A 23,257-nucleotide genomic window follows, 5' to 3' on the forward strand; every position below is an offset into this window, starting at 1 on the left:
CAGGATAGCAAAGATAAAGAATACTTCTTCTTACTCGATAGCAAACACTGCTATGCAAGTGACAACAGCACATGATCAAAGATACTCAACATTCAAGATGGCAGCCGAGGTGATAGGAAACTAACATCAGAGACAAAAAAAAAAAAAATCTAAGAATACGTTTTCCAGAGGCTGTGAGCAAGCTAAAGTGACAACACAGAAAAAAAAAAAAGACGGCATCCTATTGTATCATGTTCTGTCATTTCTACTCTGCCCATTTCACATCATAGTAGCACACAGGAAATGAACCATTATGTTTTTTTTTTTTTTTTTTTTTTTTTTTTTTTTTTACAGCATTAACAAGAACGATTGCACCAGCGCCGCTATTGAGGCTCAGAGACAATTATGCTGATAAAAGACAGGAAACTGTATATTACCTTTTTTTTTTTTTTTTTTTTTTTTACACAGTTGAGTAGAGGGCTGCAAATGTATTTGAGTCGAACATTAGACAAAGGTCTCTTTCTTTTCACGGACGGAGACGTTAACATGGTTCAGCATCATTTAACTGATGAAGTGTCAGATCCTGCCTCGCTTTTCTCTCCATGTCTGTGTTTTTCTTTTTTTTTTTTTCCTCGTAATACCAGACAAAAAAAAAAAAAAAAAAAACACAATTACCCACAGTCCCTGGAGTGTACTCGTGTCAGAGGTTAGACTGCACTGCAACCAATCAGCCCTTATCAGGGAAAGTTAGAGCACTGAAGGCCACGGCCTCAGGTAGGACGGGGCCGACACAAGGCCGGTTGTAACTTTTGTCAAGGTTACAATCGTCCATGTTTGTGGATGTCCAACCGGAATGTGGTGGGAGTCGGAAAAAAAACAAAAACACAGTCGTGTCACATGACTTCACCTCGTCGCTTTAACTGATTTTCCAAACTCTGATAAAGTGGAACATGATGTGTCTGTTTTCAGGATGCCAAAGGGGAATAAATGTCACAGTTTCAAATAAAAAAAAAAAAGAAAAAGAAAGAAATTTTTTTTTTTAAAAAAGGAGAAAGGCAGGAACACTGAAATATATTCATATTCATAAAACAGATAGATGACAGTTAAAATGTTTATCTTGACACGGGGGAGAATGGAGAAATTGATTAAATCTGATTAAAGTTGACCAGGATTCAGAGGGGAAATTGCTCAAATATTCATAGTGATCACGTCAGCTATCAAAAGGCATATTTTGGTATTGCCTTTCATAATTCATATGTCACACTTGACGAAAGTGTGAAAGTGATGGCTGAGTCTTATTTGCTCCCCAGCAGCATTAAATATTTCTTGAATACAATAAGTGCTTATTAAAGTTCAAACAGCCGAAGAGCAAAAAAAAAAGAAAAAGGAAACACCACAGAGAATATTATGATATGACTTCATATCTTGATTCAATATCAGAGTGGTTATTTGTCATGTGCTCGTGCGAACTCCTGTGTACAGCTGTGGAAAATCCATTCTGGCTCAAATGTGACCCTTGACCTTGTCTGCCATTAGTGATGAACTCACGCTCATGGGTCCGGGCTCTGTCATAGTGGAGGCCGAGAGGACAAGGAGCATATGTTTCAGGGGGGGGGGGTCACACAGGCCGTGACCCCCCCCCCCCGTAAAACCAACAACAGCCCTCGGGAGGTAGCTCGAAGCATCAGTCAGAAATACATTTTAGCAAGCTTTAGCGGAACAGCAGAGGCAACACAAAGCCCACAATAAAAATCTCTCGACTCATAAACAGAACATTCACAATAATAATAATAACGATAATAATAATAATAAAAAAAAAATAACATGTTCCAAACATCTTCAAAATAAATCCAAAACATATTTCCTTCATATAGACAAACACTTCAAATCTTTTATCCCCTCACTGTGAATTCCAGTAATAACACAGGGAACAACAGCTTCAAAATACCAACACTGACTGTAGCAAAACTTTCCTGTTTGACTATAACAAACATATAACACTTAAATCACCACTGTGCCTCTAAAGGACATTTCTAATAGCAGGTTGAGGGCCATTTACAGTATAGTAATAAGGCTAAACTGGTCACAGTTTTTATATTCTACTCTACACAAAGACATTTGCCATTTTACATTGAAAAGAATCTCAGCGGCGGGTGGATTAATCCCCCAAAAAGGAGAGCACTTATTCGGCATAATCGATCTTACTTGTGTGTAATTGAAGAGTTTCATCTCCAAAAGGAGACATGACCAAGGTATCATCTATTCTCATAAAACAAAAGATCCAAATTATGACAAATTATAGTCTGTATAAAGCGAGACAGCAGGTAGTTTAAGTTCTTGAGTAACCGAATGCTAACGTTTTAATAAATAGATTTTCTGACACATTTTATGACAAAGTGTGTCCAATTTCTCTGCAAAATTGAGCATTTTTAACACGAACTCATCCTCCTCAGTGCAAACGATTCCCTATATGACATCACCGTTAAATCTAAAGGCTATTTTCTTGAGGTGTTTTGCTGTCAATACATCCCCCAATAAGTGACCCCCATTATAAATGCATGATTCCTGACAGATACCCTACTGACAAAATCCATTAGCGAGCTAATGAGAGCTCTGCACCGTGAACATTGCCACCTCCCTCCCTCACCTTCTCCTTTTTCTCAAATGGAAAGCTACATGATGTAATGAAACAGCACATGATGGCTTGGTTATTGTCAGGAATGATGTCGGGTAAGACGTGCTTAAAGAGCTGGAGGTAAAATAACGACGGAAATCTCAACGGGGTATGTGGGACATAAACAGACGTTGCTTAAACTGAGCCTATTCATTTCTTTTATTTGACTCTCTTATGCTCTGTGGCCTCTCTCTTTCACTCTCAACCTCTTCCTTTGTCTCAATTTCTCCGTCTCAATCTTCAGTTTTGGTCTGAGTAAACAACATCAAGCCTCTGCCCTGACCGCACAGCTTAACCTTGTTTCCGCACTGAGAAGCATCTCTGTGGCCTTTGACTGGAAATGTAATTAAAAATGCAACTGTTGCGTAGAAATAAATCCTCACTCCTGTATGTAAAAACTAACTAGGAGAATCTAAATACGAGTGCTGCCCTTGGGCTGCAAACATTCAGCTGAATTTCACATCCTTATCTAACTTGGCTTTGAATGTGGGACATTCTGTATGCAAGGTGAGCTTAGCACACCACACCAAAGAGTGATTATCGGCTCTCTTTGAAGCACTTGACGGCTTAGAGCTCAGCGTAAACAATTATCTCTTCACCCTACTTTGGATTGCCTGTCGCAACAAACGCCTTTCCCATCACCTCTACCAGCGTTCTCCTCCAAGTTCCCTCCACATCACAACTTAATATGGTGCACAGAACCAAGGAACAGGAAGTGGTGATGCAGTCTGTGATCACATAGGACGCTCTTCTGAGCTTACCAGCCTCTTATATCGTGAGTCGTTTGGGGGAGTCAGGCCTGTGTCTAGTCAGGATTCTCTTGGATCTTGGATTAGGGAGCTGACTTGTCTTTTCCACAGCTTCAAAAACCAAGGAGAGCTGCTCGAAATGTTTAACAGTCAGGTGAAAGTACCTCTTGTAACAGATGCTATATCTGGGTACGACTCTCAGACAGGACTAGAAGAGCTGAAGGGGGTAGCTGGGTGGTCTCAAACTTTTCTTCAAAAGCAAGAAATGACCTTTCAGAGACATCACTGCCGTTCTTTCAGGCTATCTAAATAACCCTAATTAAACAGGCTGCAAGCTGACATAAACTCAGTGTTACATTGCAAGAAGAACGGTGTAATGCTCCTCACCCTCCTTAAAGGCCTGGTCACAACAGAAAGATGCACAGTGTAATTTTTCCACGTATCTTTGCAAAATGTGTGGCTCTAGAAGCTTGGTGACATAGGGTCTATTCACAGGGCGAGTTGGTAAATTACTATATCTGGCGAGCTAACTGCTAACGTGCTATCATTATTCAGTCTTAGTAGCTCTCCTAGCTTTTTTCTCTGTATTGGTCAAGTTACTTCCCTTTAGCATTTCATTGTACCTCATTTAATTCAATAAAGAATCACTGAAGGGGTAAAGAAGAAGTTAGCTAGCTAACTTGTTAACTGACAGTTAGCTTGGTTGCTGATGAGACAATAAGATGAATAAAAGTCAGCTAATAAGCCATGATAGCGTCCTTCATTTTTGAGTTGCTCTTGGTTAGCAGCACAAAATCGATGTCCAACTCTACTGAATTTGAACTTTATGCAAAGAAGTAATGCAGATTTATTTTGCCCCCAAAAACTTATCAACTAATCATGCTGATTCCATTTGAATGAACTGATTTCACTGAAAAGTTTAGCTGTTTTAAGTGCTGATGTGACCAGGTCTTCAAGTTGTTGCTCATTCTTCTAGAGCAAAACAAAAACCCATCCTGTTTGCAGATATTCACCAACCCTGTTGAACCTCATCCAGTTATTCCAGTGACTCCACATTGACTCACGCACCAGCACCGCCTGTTTTTGGATATATACATTCAGTATGTGTGGTTATATGGTAGGACTGATGTCTGCAGTCACATGAAATCATTCTGTAGCTACACTGTTGCAGATTGGGGTTGGGGACATCGTTTATGAAAGATGGCAGGTTTGGACAATGCTGCAGCGGTGGGGATCGAAGCCCCATTAATTTGGATCAGGGACAACACTGTGAACCAGTTTTTAAGATGGGGAATTTGAGAGGTAGGGCGGGGAAAAACCTTGACTTGGGGCTACTCTTGAGTCTCCTCTGGGCTTTGATTGGTCAGTGTGGCCTGTGAGTCTGCCACAATCTCCTTGGCGATGACCTCCACGCTTGCTGGTTCTTCTGTCTTGTGTTTGATCGCATTCTCTTCACCCTCGTCTTTCTCCTCATCCGTCTCGACACCGTTTTCAATCACAGCTTCAACTTCTGCTACACTTTCATCCTCCTCTTCTTTGGTCTTGTTCTCTGTTTCCACAGTCGCAACAGTTTCTGCCACTTCCCGGACGTTTTCTAAAGGCTCTCCATTCTCCGTTGATCCCTCTCCATCCATTGTTATCTTTTCTTCTGCTTCTTCTTCTTCCTCTTCTGTGCCATTTTCTGCTCCTTTTGTCTCTTCTCCTCCATCTTTCTCTTCCACAGTCTCTATGCTGATTTCAATCCCATCGTCAACGTTTCTATCTTCCTCACATCTCGATTCCCTTTCTAGCGGTGTCTCGCTTTCCCTCGCTGCCTCTACGTCTGTTGCGTTCACCCTACTCTTGTCTTCCTCTCTCTCAACCTTTTCTTTGTCATCAAGAATCTTGGGATCTTCTGCGTCCTTCTCAGTTTTTGTTTTCTTCTTCTTCTTGTTCTTTGCTGTGTCTTTGATGCAGTTCTTATTGGACTTTCCTCGGGGCTTGAAGATCAATTTCTGAAACATTTAGATTAGCATGTTAGTGGAATGCATTGTAACTCTTTAAATATGCTTTTGGGCACACAGCATTACACACAGACTTAATTAAGAATGGATCACAGTGGATCTAATATTGCAAAGGGATAACTAGCTAATTCAAATGAGTCTCATTGATGCACGGAAGGAAATTGAGGCCATTTTGAGGGGAGTTATTGCTGCCCTCAAGGCCTTCAGTCTGACCAAACAAACAGGCAAAATTTAATGCAATAGGTCCTCAATTACTTGAACAACTTCTGCAGGGTTCTACACATTGCAGGGATATAGAGAACTGAGATAAACTCTGGTCAAGAAAATCTTGTTAACGTTAGCAATTCCCGGAGTCTTAGAGCCTATTAAATTTGTTGTTGTGATGGCAGTTTAAATTCGGGTCAAAGGAAGCGTCAACATGGATTCATTCCACTGCGGACAAAGGTTAGCTTTATAGTTTATCACCACTATTCAAGGTCGCCAAGACAGCATGACCAACCCTCCTTCCCCCAAACAACACATCTGTCGGTTACAGAAGAATCTCAAACAGAGAAGAGCGCCTTCACGTTTGTCCATTGTTGTGTGCGTTTGTGTACTACTAAAACCAGCTGTTGAATCGGAGGAGGCAAAAGGTAATGTTGGCTTTGGATATATGGTGAGCAGGTGACAGAAGGACTGGTGGGAGACCTCACATTAGCCAAGAAATACAGAGAGGAATGTGAGGTCAAATACCTTGGATTCCCTCCTCTTTCGGCCCAACACGGGTCTCTGCAGGAAAACAATCTGCTTGGTGGACAGACTTCCATCACTGAAAGATGAGGACACAGAGAGAGAGAGAAACACAAAGAGAAGAGAACATCAGCTGACAATGTTGGCAATTCATCAAGACTCTGAGATTATTTTACTTCTTGAATCAAGCACCTTTACTTTTTTTGGCACTAATTTATTTAGAAATGATTTAAAACAACACGAGAATGGGAGAGGGAAATATGTTATTCCCATTGGCTTTTCAAGGTTTAGACATTCAGAAACCCTGACAGATTATTTATAATTCATTGTTGTTTTTTTTGTGCTGCAGCACTCCAAGATATATGTGCACAATTCATCTGAGTTAAATCCTGGGATAACACACAGTCATCCACACTCTTACTGACCTTCCGACGAGATAGTGAGATGATTGCTGGCCACTGCCCATGCTTCACTCTCTTATCCGACAGTTTAAGGATATATGTTCACATTTGCGGCCCAACCTCTTTACTGCTGTCGCCTATCAGTGTCGTTTCACCCGCTTTCCCTTGAATCGTGCAGGGAAACAGTCTGTTCACATGCTAAGAGGCTGATATTGAAGTTTGCCTGAATGTCTGTGAACATCTACTTCTCAGATCATGTATTTCTTCCTTTTTCCCTCAATTCCCCAAACATAATCCTCCATCCCATGCACATGTCACACCCCTGTGTTCTGAGGAGGATAATCTGCACAAGTACTCGCGCTGACAGATTAATCGTGGCAGGAAATGCAGATTCATTTCTGAGTGGGCTTCCTGTCTCTCACGCTTACTCCCACACTTTCGTCTGCTCATCTTTGTCATAAACAGCCCCGTTTTTTTTTTTTTTTGCCCAATGTGCTCTCACTAACTACCTACCCGCTGAGTTTTACCTCTTTGCTCTTATCTCTCGCGACAGCCTGATGTCTGACAGTTATATTGTTTGTTTCTGCTTTGTTCCTTCTATTTCTCTTTTGCTATTATTGGACATGGTTTAAAAGGAGATATGTTTTCCTGTGCTGCTATCTGACACAAGTCCAATAACACACACACACACACACACACACACACACACACACACACACACACACACACACACACACACACACACGTAAAGGTTACATGCTGTCTGAAGTTAAGCTGCCCGCTCAACCTTGCACATGAGGAAAGATGGCAGGTTTATGATCGCAGGAGAACCCTTAAAGCCTACTACAAATCTTCCCTTTCTCAACATCAAATGGACTTGAGACTCCTCCAGCACAGGGCTTACAAACCATCCAAAGCCCACCACAACTTTTTTTTTTTTTTTTTCCATTACCTCTTTCCTTCCACCGTTTATCCATATGCTATTTTCTAGGCTGTCAAGAATGCTGGACGGCTTCCTGTGCGAATCACAGCTGAAAACTTCCCAGCAAAAGCCCCAGCCCATTAAGCTAGAAAGGAGTGGATGGCTTAGAAAATTACAGGCCTTTACTGAACCTGCTCTTGGCTGTCAGTGTCAGCCACACTATTATAACTTGAAGCCATATAGTACAGCAATAGCCTGCAACTATTTATAGGTGAATGTACCTGTTGGTGGCTTCATCTTTGGGGAGAGAAACTGCCACTTGAAATGAAAAAAAAAAAAAACCTGACACAACAAACCTGCCGCTACAACTGAATTGCAATCTTTCCTCCATAAAACTAAGATGAAGACTCTATAATGTTGCATCTTTTGATCACTAGTTAGACTCCAGCAAAGTGAGATGCCTGCGATAATTAACTAATTTTTCTCAGCCTTCTTGTTTCCTTGTTGTATGTTCACCGCATCATAGTTAATGCAGAGAAATTCACATTTGCTGTAGTAAATGGCTCTGAAATGTAATTACCATCCACATTAATTGAATGCGGCGAACATGAATGCGTGCTCTGAGACAACTACATGAATTAATGTTGTGTGGAGAAGCTGCTGAGCACCAGTTAGCATTAATTTCAGACGCTGCTGAGATCACTGACACTTATCCGACCCCTCCAGATGAAGTGCAGCCTGCAAACCCTCAGACTACAAAAAGCGTGCATTTACAAATTTGCTATTTAAAAATGGAGGAGTCAACACCACGAAAACAAGTGTAATGAGTATTGCTAATCTGAAATAGATCATCAACCATTATTTCGGTGCGCAAGAAATGTTTTGCAGGCAGGGGGAGAAATGAGCTCCGTCTTGTACTGTATCTAGGCCGACTCTGATTAATTAGCCATGTTGTGCTGTTGCGTTGTGGCATTTTGAAAGAGAGGAGAGAGGGAGGGAAGGTGGGGAAGAAAACAAAGGATGAAAATAGAGAGGTAATTAATCAGCTGTGTTCTGAAAGAGCAGCAAACATGACCAGGAGAGGTGGGGGCAGAGCAAACAGACGGTCAGTGCATGGAAATGCTACATGCACACTTCATCAGTGGGACACATGACAACATATATTATTAAAGGATTATTCATGTCTACCTCAAAACAATATTTACATGTTCGTATGTAGACAGAAAGAGTTATTGGTGGCTATAATCACTGGCCACAAAGAGTTCTCTTAAACGGTTTCAATATAAGTGAAGGGGGTCAAAAATAAGAAATGCAGTATGAAGTTTAGCTGAAGCTAATATGAGGCTTCAGCAGTCTGACAGTGAGGAGTCTGGAGTGGGGACGCTCCGATGTTACCGTCTTTTTAGTACGAACCTCACTATTTCTTCCTGAATTGCAGAAGGATAGAAAGTGGGAATTTGGTTCTAAAATAATCATAAATTTGGAAAATACCCACTTGATTTTTTTAATATTAGTTCCACCTCTTCCTCATATTCCCCCATTTTCAACATAGATGTGGGCATGTGAGTATTGTTTTAAGCTGAAACTAAAGTACACCCCTCCATATTGTAGGGCTGCTTGTCAAACTGCCGTGCCTTGTTTTCTATTTCCACATGTGTTAAATACAGATGTGACGTGTATGGAGTTGTTTAAAAGCATGTTTGACATATCTGACAGCTGATTAACGAAAGTAATGCAACAAGTTACTTTTGCTGCTATTAGTAAACACTTTATATGGGACTAAATGTTGATCTTTCACCAGAAATAATTTGCTTCTTCCTGACACAGAGGACAATGAACTTATCAGACAGCTAGTCTAGGATCCAGTTTCCTTGTTACTCTGCCAATTCACTGTCACAATATTTATTGCTAAACTCTTGTTTAAGGAATTTCGTCTTTTTCTAATTTGCAATCACTATTGAAGTTTCACAGTTGCTTCAAGTCAAGGCCCAAAAGCTGCCTGCAGCCTTATTTGGAAATGTGTTTATCTTGGTGCAGATCTGTGCATGCATGTAGACTAATTATCTTATCGTTATCACTGCAAAACATTACTTAATTGAAATATTTAAAGCAAAAGCAGGTCTGTTTGATCATGAAGGCCTTTGACTATATTTGTTTTTGTTGTATTTCTATTCTTAAATACCTATGAGTGGTTTCTAAGACTGGTTTGCAGTGTCACAGAGAGCCATCCTGGGCCGTACTGGAGTGAAATATTCCACTGGTTTAGCACATTATCAGCATGTTGAGGAACAAATTCTGTTTTGCAGTGAATCTCTTCAGTGTGTCTGAGAACACGCAAGGCCTTTGACCATAAGCGGATGTACACTCATCTAGCAGCCATGAGTGATGAGTCAGCACGAGCTTAGCTGAGGAACCATTACATTTCTGTGAAGAGATTTTCCACCAACAGTCAGAGCTGCTGCTTTTAAACTTTCACAGCTGCTGCTGGTCGGCTCAACGCTCAGTCCAAATTGGCACAGATTTAGGTCAATTCCTTCTAAAAGCTGTCATATTTCTTTGAACAATAACTTCAACAGACAATGTGTGTGTGTGATAATTTACACCAGGCTGCAGTTTTCACAGGTATACTGAGGCATATACAGGAAGTGGCCAGTTTTCAGCTTGACTCCTTTACTTCAAAGATCTTGTGTGATTGTGTGATTTTTTCATTTTCACTTTTATTCACAGAGATTTTAGTAAAAAAGAAAAATCTATATTCTGTCTTTCTAAACATGGCATTGACACAGAGCTGTCACTTCAGGTTATACTGGCAAAATGCTGAAAACTGTGTTTTTCCATTTTTCTTTTTATTTGTTTTTTATTCTTTTGAAATCCTACTCAAATAACTCTTTTAATGTTGCCCTTGCAATTTAATGTCTGATAAAAAGCACTTTGGCTCTTGTTGATGCAAGGTGCTTTATAAAAACTTGCCTTTCCTTCAGCACTTTAAAGAACATTATACTTCTTCTTTGCAGATTAAGGCTTTTCATACAGAACTTATGATCAGCTCTGGCTACAAATTTAAAATGCTATTAACATGTTAATGCATCAATAATACCGAACCAATAACATTATATATAACAATTTAACACTCTGAAAAGAGCCCTTCTGCAGTATGCATTGTGCTGATGTAAGTGTATGTGGGGACATTTTAGGTGAAGGACTTTTCCTTGTAACTGAGTAATTTTACATTGTGGCGTTCCTGCTTTTATTTTGTTAAAAGGATCATCATGACAAAGAGCAGAAGTCGCAGTTGTTGAATAGATCGTCAGGTCATAGAGTGATGTTTTATATTTCAAGTATATTTCACAGGACAGAGGCACCTTGTTATGTACAAATTCCACCTGATATTAGGCCTTGATGTGAGCTAAAGATTTAGCACCAAAAGGGCGAATTATAAAAATGAAATAAAACACTCAACATATAATTTTAAGTATTTACATCACATATTCAGTGCCAACACTGAATTAAATATGATTTAATGTGGCTGCTTTTGTTACCCTGATGAACAGAAAATTACCTTTTAATGTTTAAATGAAAACAGACCTATATAAATGAATTACAAATATAATACTTGTGTAGGTACATGTGTGCGTAAGTATTCATCCCATAGGATATAGGACACACTTAAATCACCACTGCTGCCGCTAATTGCTTTTAGAAGTGGAAATGGAGATCACTGTGTTGTGTTTACTTGTCAATACTTTTTTATAGACACTCGTAAAAACAGTAAAAAGGAGCAAAAGGCTTGTAGTTGCTCTTGTTGCAGTTCCCGCTGGCTGCCAACAGAGGTCGTTAGAGGTCATACATTACTAACTGCCCCTCTAATAGTCACATGAGGGTGATTACCTGTTAGTCTTGATTATGGGAGTTGGCAGCACACAGGTGAGTCTCCATCCGTACGTGGCGAGGGACTGTAGCAGAGGAACATAATCAGCCTTCACCTGCAGACCCTGTGAAGAAAACAAGACGTCCATCACAACCTACAATCAAACTGCTCTAACAAACAGCTCTAAACCTGCACGCAGTCCCCGATCCTTCTCCTCTTAAACACTACGTACATACACAGCACAATGAGCAGTATGCACGCACATTATGCAGCAGTGGGCATTCACTACTGTGATTACAGCTCAAGCTATGAGATGTAATCAACGTGGTCAGCATCACTCAAATCTCAGTTTAAAAAAAAAAAACCTTCCCTCTCAGACATGATGGCTGTTATACAATGTCGTGCCTGAGAGGTTGTTTTCCAAGAGCAGTGCACACGGGTTACTGGTAAACCGAGACATAAATCAACCGTTACAGAAACTCCCAGGTTGCCGTGAGTCAACATGGCAACCGTCTCTTCGTGACAAGTATTTGTCAGATCAGTAAGTCCTTGAGTAAATAGACTGCTCATGTGAAACTGCTCACTTTGAGGCAAACATTTTAATGTGGTTTGTGCTATTTAAGCCCCGTCAAATGAGCCACAGCCACACACTGTCTCAGTGATGGATTTGAATCCAGAATGGATGAAGCACAACAATTTAAATGTTATTATTTAAACTGAGATACACACATATTGCTTCATGTACTTTCAGACGACACAGACACAGCGACCGACAAACACACCCGTTTCGGAGCGTGTGCGTGTGGTTTACCCTTCTTTTCATGTTAGGCACCTGCTGAAAATGAAAAACCACAACACGAGTTGGTCGGATTGCTCGTACTTAAAACAACATTTGCATTCTCACGCACACACACAGAAAAACATACCCTCACATAGAGGCATTAAGAGACCTGAAGGAATGGCTCTGTATTCCTAAAAGCATGTCTAAAGTTGGTGACTATGCAAAATAAATATCATTGGGAAGACAAGAGCGGAGTAAAAGTCTCAGCATTCAGGCCGTTACCCTTTTTTACATAAATTCCAGACCGTTACTCTCTGTGGTGCAGGGTGAGTACTGATATGAGTCAAGAAGGCAGTCAACATGAACAAAGCACACCACAGAACTTCACAGAGCCTATTCATAGTGCACTGATCAACTGCTCAAGAACAGAGTCTTGAGAATACATCACACCTACACACACTACATTAGCCGTCACCGTACTGCGAAGTGCGAAAATCTCCTCTAATTAAAGCTGCACCAGCCAAAGGTTTCATGTGCATGTGCTGTACAGCTGCCTTCATCTGCCTCTTATCACAGAGAGGCTGCGCTGCACGAGTGTCCCTTTGTCCCTCAGGGAACCACCACACACACACATACACACACACACACACACACACACACACACTCAGGTACATCTGGTGCCAAATCAAAACTTTAGAGTGAAATACAAAACCAAGGCAGAACCATCAGCTTTGGTCTCCTCCTTTTTTTACATGTGACATCACAAACCAGCCAGGTTCATACACATGAGCCTGTTACATGACGTTTGACTGATGAAGTGTTGGGTGATTCTGGATATTGGAGCTGGAAACATGCATGTACCTTAGCTAAATAAAAAGCTTTAGCTGTGGTCATCTGGATGCTAGTGATGTATAATACTTTAACACTGTAATGCAGTGCATTTTTACAGTGTAGAAATGTGTGTTATGATGCTACTTACGATCATAATGATAATGACACATTTCAAGGGGGGATGTAAATTAAACTAGATTAAACTTCTACTAATACTGTTTACACGATTAAATAACACATCATCTGTCATACTGTTAATTCTATAACAGCAACTATGAGAGCAACTACTAATACATGAACTACAACCATTTGTCCAGCAAATGCTACCATCACAGCTCCTACTACTATACTATCATAACAACAATATCTGCTACAACAGTGATGACAGATGCACTTCCACTGCACTGCTGCAAGTATTACTACTGCTGGGCAATTGTCCCGAAGCAACTATGTGTCTATGTTTGTTTGACTATACATGAATGTTCTCTACTGCTACTACAGGTACAACGATGCTACAATACTACAACTGCATCTAGATACTCGTACTATCATTATGTTAATGACTGCTACTACTGTACAACTACTACTATACAAGTAGTACAAGTGCAGATCGAGTACGATCACAACTATAGTCAATATGGCAACATCCCAGGACTGAGCCACGAAGCCAACACAGACCTGCACTTCCCCAAATGGCCACTTGAAGCTGGCTCCAAAAGCGAGTCAATCTCCATAGACCCCAATGTTAAAATGTCCAACTTTACAGCCGAAAATGAACATGTTTACAGCTTGGTAGAGTCGTGGCAACTGTACGGCAGCATAACTTAAAATTATGCATAATTTAAGTGACAGGTGGATGAACACCTGCCAAGATGGCGACGGCGGAGCAGCCTACTCTGAGCTTCAAAACGGCTTTTCAGAAACCTGTAGGTGATGTCACTGAGGCTAGGTCTGTCTTTTTTTACTGTCTAAGACTACAATACTTCCCTGCCATGATTATCCCTACATCTGCAGCTGGACATAGTTTGTATTCATACAGAGAGAATTAAAAAGTGAGAACATTTCTAAGAACGACAGGGACTGATCAGCATGCAGGGCTCATTGTCTGCCATGAGACAGACTGTAGGTCACAACACTTAAACCCACTCCACTGCACAACGCCTCATTTCTCTTCCACAGGTTTTTATTGACCAAGATGACAGAACAAGCACAGACAGACTTAGAGCAGTTGCATATTAAGTTGTAGGTCACATAGAGCTAATCGTTAGAACACAAGACACTGCTCCAGACATTATTTACACAAGCATTACTTTCTAAGTTCCTACAGGGAGCGGCGCACATCTACATTTTTCGGGGGTTTATGTTGGAACCACTCCCAGAAACAAGCTCTCTCTCAAAGCTTTCCCAGAAAGTAAATTGAGAAATAATTTTTCTGTAATGGCTTGCTGTTCTTTGGAGCAGGTGAGAGGTAATCACAGTCCCTGGAGTGTGGCTCTCCGCTCTTCCTGACTTATTATGCGGGGCCATCTTGCTGCCTCAGCACTCCAGCACCAACCTGTGAGTCTAAAAAACAAAGCAATCACATCGCCATCTTTGTCTTTGATGTTATCTGAGTGACTACAAAGACGGACCACACGGTAAGAAGACAGAGGAGCTGTACTGTAACCACCTCGGTCAAAGCTACTTTAAATTAAATCAGGGTTTTTCCTAAGATCTTCACACGGTTGAACACAAGCCCCTTGCTAAAAGGTATCTCAGCAGGGAGGGGAAAAAAAAAACAATTTTTAGCTTTCACTCATGACAGCTAAAACATCAGGCAAGAACACACATCTAAGTCTGACATTTTTTTGCTGCTCAACCACCTCCTTATCATTTTCAGAAAAGCTATGGAGATTGAGCAAGTTTATTTTCAGGCCTACGGCAAAGGAAGGTGCAGCTGCAGGTCAACTTAAAGTTCATAGTGCACTGTGAGAGTCAGCTCAACAAAAACACATCTATTGTTTTTATTTAAAGCCCCTCCACCAGCTCTGCAAGACATAGACATAACAAACCATAATGCTGTTTTTCACCAGCTCTGAATGTGGCTGAATTTTGGGGTTTAAACGCTTTGCAGACGCAGTCCAGTACTGATGAAGCAAATACCTTTTTCAAAAAAGGGGCGTTCAGATACTGTTCCTGATGAGCTCGCTCAACCCGGAGTGTTGTCACAGCAACAGAAAATTCAGCATCCTCTGTGATTTAAAGCACTCCAGCATCCCTTTATAAGTGTAATTGGTTCTTTTCAAAAAACATAAAACATTAATATTTTATATTTGTGCATTTTAAAATCTATTCCTTGTTGCTACATCTGCTCACTTTTGTTTAGATAATAAGCTTGTTGCTCAGCATGGATGAAAACCTCTCACCAGCTTGGCAAAACAATCTCACCACAAGATCTATTCAATAACTGTTCTGGAGCTTTCAGGCGAATCACGTTTGCCATGTAAATATAGATTTTACATTTTTCTGGAACTTCTTGTCTATAGTCTAAGTCTAAGAGTCTAAAATCATAGGGTATATAGAGCTTTATAGGGCTATATGCAGCTAGTTTATATAGGGGATTTTTTTTATTATTATTTAGTCATTTACTTTATTTTATTTGCTATTTATTCATTTTATTTGTATTATTTTATTTAGGTTGATTCTGTGTTTGTAGCCATGCTATAGGAGTGGCGATGTTGGACAGTTGGTTCACCACTTTAGCCCAGACTGAAATTATCTCATCAACTATTGGGTGGATTGCCATAAAATCTTGAACATATATTCATGGTCCTTAAAAGGTGTATTTTCCTGACTTGGGTGATCCCCTGACTCTTCCTCTAGCACCACCCTGAGGTTTACATTAGTGGTTTAGAGTGAACTATCTCAACAAATATTGCCTAGACTGCAATAAAATCTGCTGCAGACATCCATGATGCCCACACCATGAATCAAATTAAATTTGATCACCTTACCTTTCATCTAGCATCATCATCAGGTCACAATTGTAATTTGTCCAATGCCTTGGCACCATCAAGGGATGTTTTCTTGGCTTAAACCTGCATTACCGCAGCAATAATAAACTTTAATAGAAGACATACAGAGTACATCCAAACTTTAGACATTTACGAGGCATTAGTCTACTTTGGAGTCAAGACTAAACTATGCAGCCTGATAACACATGATGAGGCGGTTAGAAAAACAAAGGATCAGCCAGGGGATGGAGTTATACTGTTCATCATGTGTCAGTGAAAGCTTTTATTAGGCACTTTTGCAGGGAGAATAAAAATGTGAGCATTTGATGTTTGAAACTGATGATTCAAATGGGAGGGTGGGGGGGGGGGGCTTTCTGAGAGAGATCATCAGACAAGTCATCAACTTTAAAGCAGCAGCCCTAATTATATTATTCAAATAAAAGAGAGGGCCAGGAGCAAAATTCTGACAGGGGGGCCCAGAGTTCCTCTCTGTGTCTCTGTTTACTGCTTTTTTAAATTAGCCTGCCAGGTAGTTAGGTAAATACCAGATGTTTTTTTAGGTTAACTGAGCTGACTCTTTTAACCACAACCTACTTTGGAACAAGAGATAAAAAACATGCCAGTTTCTCTGTCATGTTCACCTCAGCTCAGGCTCAACTCTGCCTGATCAGACTATTCACTTTTACTCATAACATTAACTGCATGCACACCACAGGGACTCAGTTCAGATTTCCTCTTTGTTTCTGAGGACCTCCATGATATGGTAGCTAGATCAGTGGTGGGAGATGTACTCAGGTCATTTACTAAAAAGCACCAATACAACAATGTAAAAAATACTCCATCAGACATGAAAGTGCTGCATTCAGAATCTTATAAGTAAAAGCATGAACGTATCATCAGCAAAATGCGCTCACTGTATCCAAAGTACTTGTTCTGCAGAGAAATGGCCCATGTGACCGACATATTTTATATCTTACATGATTAGATTGTTACTGATGCGTAAGGAGGTGGAGCTAGTTTTAACTACCTCATATGCGGTCAGATTTTAATCTGTATTTATTTTTTCACTTCTTTTGAGATTCAGTTCAACAATCACTCTTTGGTGGAAATGATCACATTTCAATACTTTTTGTAAGGGATCTAAAGCCAAACAGTGTGGTAACCACAGGGATAAGCCTTAACAATGCCATGTATTTAATAAGCTTATCATATTCTTTTGTGTAAGATGAAATGTAGAGGAGTAGAGGTATGAAATAGCTCAAAATGGAAACTCTAAGTAATACAGCACAGCACTTGATGCCCATTGTATGTTTTCAACCACTGCAGCTTGAACATTCATAATAAAACTGTCACTTCTAGGGTACATGTTATTACTTGTGTCTTATGTCTTGCACATAAACAACTGAACCCTATAAACCGAAGCCTTCCCCTCCCCTCTACAGCTATCAGCATCATCGTCACGTTGTCTGACAGAGCGGGCGTGATCTCTCACTAGCACGGACAGTGCAAATTACTCTCCTTCTATCTAGGTCACCTCTTCTCTCACCTCAGTCAGAGGGGATAGAGATATCGTGGACAGGCAATTCATGTCGATGATCGACTCTCTGCACAACACACAGGCCTCAGCATGCACACACAGACACAGAGCGTGTGATACAACATATACTGCACACTGTGAGTGATGTGTGAGGTCTGACATTAGAAGGAAATCTACAAATCTGCATCCTGTGTTCGTTGCACCGACCGCGGGAGTGATTCTAGTGAAGCCAGAGGAAGATGCTCTGTAGCAGGTGGCTTTTGTGTGAACCTGATTTGAGCGCACACACACACACACACACACTATATCTTCATGTGTGGATCTGAGGTGTCCTTCGTCTATGTCTTAAAACTATTGCTTCAAAGATTCCTCCCTGCCACACCACTGCTGTGATGTGGGGCCCTAATCCCATTTTAGACATAATTTAGTTTCTGAAGACTGTGAAGTGCTGCTCTTCAAAGCCGGGGATGCTGGTGAATTCTGGGACTGAGTGACAACAATGTCAGCTCTGTTAAGCTCCTTTCACTTGCTTTGACTTTGGAGTGCCATTCCTTAAATGTGAACTCCGCTGATATTAACTTTTAGTGCGTCTTCCTGCAGGACACTTTCTCTAAACTCCCCCTGTAGTTTGTTTTTCCCTGGTTTGCCGTTTGGGTTACGAGTTGTCAAGATCAAGGAGGAGTGAGCGTGCCTGCGACATCATCAGACTGCGGTGCTTGAAGCGGTTGAGAGAACATTTTTCTCACTGAGAGTCATGCTGTGATATCCATAGTCTTCAAGTGGAAAGTCAAAAACTATGTACAGACGGTACATGCTCAAAAAGCTGCTCATCTCGAGAAACGAAAGCATTTATGAAATCTGCATTAAGATCCTGTGCTATCCATCTGAGAGAAAACTGTTTTAACTTTAAATCATTTTGCAAACACCAAACTCATAAAACAGCAGTTATTTTCCATGTTCTAGCAGCGTAATAAAACCCAAAAACAAAAGCTTTTTTTTTGTGCTAACCAGGGAGCTAGTTTGCAATCCATCTTGTTTTCTGCTCTAACCATTTTTCTAAGTTATGTATAAAGCCTTGGTAACCACTGCACAGAAGTAATCATTGTCTTGAAGAACCGTGATTACAGTAGCGGAGCCATGCTGCATCTCTGCTGCGCTTAATTAGAGTCACAAACACACCTGCTCGTGTCGACCGAGCTGCATCATTTCACTTTTATATGTTGAGCTCTGGGGGATTGTGAGATTTGTGCTGTCACCCTGAAATGGAGGTGAATGGACTTTAGTTTGTGCTGCTCAAATTCCACTCACCCGCCTTGTATTGGGGTGATGGCACATTCACACATGGCACATAGAGTCAAGATTATGAGCATGGCTGGATACAACTAGGTAAAAATATGCTCTTTTGTGATTTGGGTGTGTTGATCCTCGGAAGATGATTCTTTACAGACCTCTTGAGCAGGAACACTTCCCTGAGTTAACACGTCAAGTTAATTTACTTTATCATGAGAAGTGCACAGTCTGTGGAACATGTGTCTTAATGCAGCTGCATCTTAGCAAATAAAGGATTCAGTGTTTTTGAAGCTTGACCAATACAAGGCACTAAAAGTGAGGACTTTAATCTGTCTCTAACAAGTCTCCCGACTATGAATGTGCGCTACTAAATTGCTAGAGTGCTGTTCCGATTTAACTTCGCATTCCTGCTGTCAACTCTGTCCAAAACACATTAGTTTAAAAAAAAAAGACAAACATGGATGCAGCAGAAACAGAGGCCCTGTTCAGACCCGGCATTAAAATGTGTCTCCACATGCGTCTCGAGTGACCACTTGTGAAAGGATCTCAACTTCCCCGCTCTATATGCAAATAAACACATTCATTCATGCTCACTCATAATGAGACTAATTAGACTGTGGCAGAGGACGTTAGTTAAAATTCCCATATTGTATAAAATGTGACTTCCATGTCTTTTTTGATTATAGATCAGGTCTAGCTTCTATATTAATACTGTGAAAGTATCAAAGCCTCAGTCCACAGAGAAATGCACACAGCCTGTATTCAGAAACTGAGCCTTAAAACCAGCCGTCAGGACTTCTGTGACTTTAGGATGTCACAACAAACCAGTCAACGCCCTCAGCCATGCCCCAAGCCCCGCCCACATGGTCCCACAATCCAACCTTGCAAGATTTGTTTTTTTATTTTTATTTGATCCGATTGGCTCACCGACCCGTTGTTACTAGAGCTCCAGAGAGATCTTAAAACCACAAATATATCTTATTGATATCAAAACTTCAAATTAAACAGTGTAAAATATGAGTCCCCTTTTTAAGGCGGTCCTTCAATGTGGCCCAGCACACATTTGTGTTCATTATGTTGTTACAAGAATGAGGCCGCATGCAGCCCAGACCCGGAGGTGGTCTGATGGTGGAGTGATCAGATCTTAAATGCGTCTTCAAATTCATCTTGGGTGTGTTCCCCTCTGAACTTAGAGCTGTCCACTTGTGATCAGATGCATCTAAATGGGGCCAGAGATATCAGCTTTATTATTCCAGTCATTCTTCTTCCTTGTCAAAATCTGTTGCCGACATCACCCGCTCAGCTGTCGACAGTTCGGTCAGAGATTTGGGTGTATCATGCTTGAATCAGCTAATGTAGCCTCAAGCTGCTAGCAGAGGCGAGGAGCAGACTACAGAAGTGCAGTAAACTCACTTCTGTCTAACTCCGCGCATCATTTTCCAACTTGTTGTCTTCAGCCCCAACTGCTCAGCCTTCATGCAGCTCCCTCTAGAGCCACTAGCGTCCCACTTGAATTACTCCACTGAGGCTATTCAGTTTATAAACACTTTTTATGTACAGTTCTTTGAAGCTTATATGAGGCTTAGACTGTGGCAGATCAGATGGAAATATTCTGCACACAATCTAATAATCTCTAAATTTCCCCTTTAGATCGACTTGTTAGATCTATTTGTAAAAATCTTTGTATGATCTTAAGAATTTATAATTCGGCACAACATGTGCTGGATGCATCATAATGGACCTACTGCCTGGGCTTGGCAGAGCTGAAGTGGATAATGGTGCCATAGACAACATTTTAAGAAGATATGAAAGAGAAGCTGAAAAGAGTCTTAGAAACACCAGAGTCCTCGTACATGTCAGCCGCACTGAGGTGAATATGAGTTTATCTTTTAGTAAAACACACACACACACACACACACACACACACACACACACATACACGGGTGTTTTTGTGACTCTGGTGCACTCTTACTGTTTTATGTGGATACACAAAGACTGAAACACAACACCTTCCTGCTAATGCACTTTGTCCCTCCTGATAAATAAATTCTCCTGCAGCAGCTCATTGTGAGCCAACATATTAAGAGCAGCGCTAGCTGAGGTCTGAAGACATGTTTTGTTTGGTTATTGCTCTTGTGAAGCTCGGTGATAGGGGAGAGAGCTTTCAGCACATTAGCTCCATGGCAGCTCCTGTATTGATTTTCCCACAGGACAAAAAAGAGATGAGAAGCTGGTCCTAATTGGAGTTTCATAGCAGAGACCCTTGATGAGTTATTCATTTTGAGGCACGTCACCACCGTCCATATGGCTCCTATTCAGGTCATTTTGCTCAGGAAAAAAAAAACCCACTGTGTCCAGGCGACTGCTACAATCTTCATATGTATTTAGGACATCTGTCCAAAATAGTTTTCTTTCTCATTTCTCATGGGAAACAAAAGCTTCAGGAAATGTCTGCATTAGCTCTCTAGCACTGATGGCATTTTTGTGCAGAGGACATGCAGCCATTTATTTGTATGTACGCTTTTAATTTATTTTTAATTTATTTATGCATTTCTCTGTTTTTGTGCCGTTTTCCTCCTGGCTGTGATCTGATGTCATTTAGCAGAAACCGTTTCTGCAACACTTGCATCTTAGTTTGTCAGTTCGACATTCATTTTTTGTCGCTTGTCTTCTTCTTTCATTTTCTTTTATGATATGATTTGTTTTGAAGTCAGAATCTTGCGACCCATGAGTTTTTGTTTGTCTCACATGTAACAACGTCTGGTTTTTGTCGCAGTTGTTGACTGTTTATCATTGTACTTCAATACTGTCTTATCACAGTGCATTTAAAGAAAACTGAACCAGTTTTTCATCATTTGGTAATAAACTAAATATTTGTAATCTAATGTATAAGATAAATGTTTTTTTAAATTTCATATGGGAGCCTCTTGGTTCCATCTTAATGACTGAAATGATCTTTTACAAAAGAGAGAGATGTATCGTCTTCGTTCACCAGTGTTGGGCAAGTTACTAAAAAAACGTAATCAATAACTCACTACATATTACTCATTGAAAAAATAATGAACAGCTAAAGAATATTACTTGTTGCTTTTGTTACTCAGCACAACTCCATCAAAGGTGCTTTTAAACAACTCCAAAGCCCCCACATCCACATCCGTCCCTCCACCCAGCCGGCTGTTACACTTGACTCTGGTGTTTCCACTCAGGCTTTGTTTTTTATTAAAAATGTGATCACATGATCTGGTTCTTCTGCATTAGACCTGTGACCTCTCTCCTAATTTACAAGCAAGGCTGATTAAAAGGGCTATTTCAACATTTTCTCTGCCGCCGAACGCGGTTTCTTCCCGGGAGCAGGTGTTGGTGATCCATTGTTTTGTCTTTATAATACAAGAGGTTGTAATACAACCTCAGGGCACGTTGGAGGCTTCAGTGACTCGCTATCGGAAAGTGATGAGAAAGGTTAGCATGCTAATTTCAGAGAAGAGAAGAGAGGCAGCGACAGAACCAGCAGTTAACGTTGGTGTTTCTTTCTGGAGACGGCTCTTGGCGAGTAAAGGAATGAAATTTGATGCTGAACTCGCAACGTTTCTTCTAGACTGGTAAGAAAAAAGCTGTTAATGCTAATGTTGGCTATGTAGCAATAGCAGACTTTACAAATAGCTCCTTTAAGCACAAAAGAAACACCTTGTAAACTAATAAAAACGCTGAAATAAAAGAAAAGAAGGTTTTGTTATGGCAAACCTTTCTCTAATGATGCAAACTGATCTCAGCCTTATGTGACACCCCTCCCACAGTCTTGGAGGCTCTCCTGTCCAACCCCAGCAGGGGACTGGCAGACATGAGTGGGTGGTCAGCTGATGATGTTCACCTGCTCCTTCCCGGACCTGTGCTCAGCCTGTCTCTTTGCTTCCTAGAACTCACATCCTCCCTGAATCACCTTCTTCCATCCATGCATCGCTGTCATGACGGATATCGTTGATTTCCACACCTCTGATGTTCATGTGTGTCACCTTTTTTTGTTTTTAATAAATTCCACCTGTAGAACTGACGCCGTTAGAACCTCTGCACTTTTCACAAGCAGATCTTCTGATTAGTTGTAAATCATTTATTGGAGAAACAATTAAAACCCTTGAAAGCGAACAGACACCGTCCCTGAGATGATACACTCCCACTTTACGACAATGTAAATGATTGCATGCCCTCTGTGAAACAGCTTGTTTGCCTCTTCCGCTGTAAGCTTCATACATCCAAACACCTGTCAGACTTTTTGATAAATAAAACTGTAAAGCATTAAGGAGAAAAGATGATGACGTATATGAAGAAGAAGAAATAGAAAAAAAAATACCCGCAATCAATATTCAGCCTTATTTTTCATTGTAATTATCCCAGCACTGAAACAATAATGAGCTGTGAGGATACTTTGCATATCAATTTTCGGCAGTTATCACAATGAATGAATGGGGATGATGTGAGACCCTGGTCGCCCTTTGTGAAAGAGTG

General features: G+C 40.7%; 1 protein-coding gene across 3 annotated transcripts in view; it reads right to left on the reverse strand.

The window, feature by feature from the left end:
- Positions 1-416: 416 nt before the first annotated feature.
- Positions 417-23,257, reverse strand: part of LOC111236902 (raftlin-like) — a 103,956-nt gene continuing 81,115 nt past the window's right edge. For all 3 annotated transcript variants that reach the window (XM_022765806.1, XM_022765807.1, XM_022765804.1), the window contains 3 exons: positions 11,346-11,449; positions 6,138-6,213; positions 417-5,396 (listed from right to left, as the gene is read on the reverse strand). In XM_022765806.1, the coding sequence (XP_022621527.1) occupies positions 4,734-5,396; positions 6,138-6,213; positions 11,346-11,449 (843 nt within the window). In that variant the 3' untranslated portion in view covers positions 417-4,733. The remainder of the gene's footprint in view (positions 5,397-6,137; positions 6,214-11,345; positions 11,450-23,257) is intronic.

The sequence above is a fragment of the Seriola dumerili genome, unplaced genomic scaffold, assembly GCF_002260705.1.
Source record: "Seriola dumerili isolate Sdu_G_001 unplaced genomic scaffold, Sdu_1.0 BDQW01000756.1, whole genome shotgun sequence".
In the NCBI taxonomy this organism is placed as follows: domain Eukaryota; kingdom Metazoa; phylum Chordata; class Actinopteri; order Carangiformes; family Carangidae; genus Seriola; species Seriola dumerili.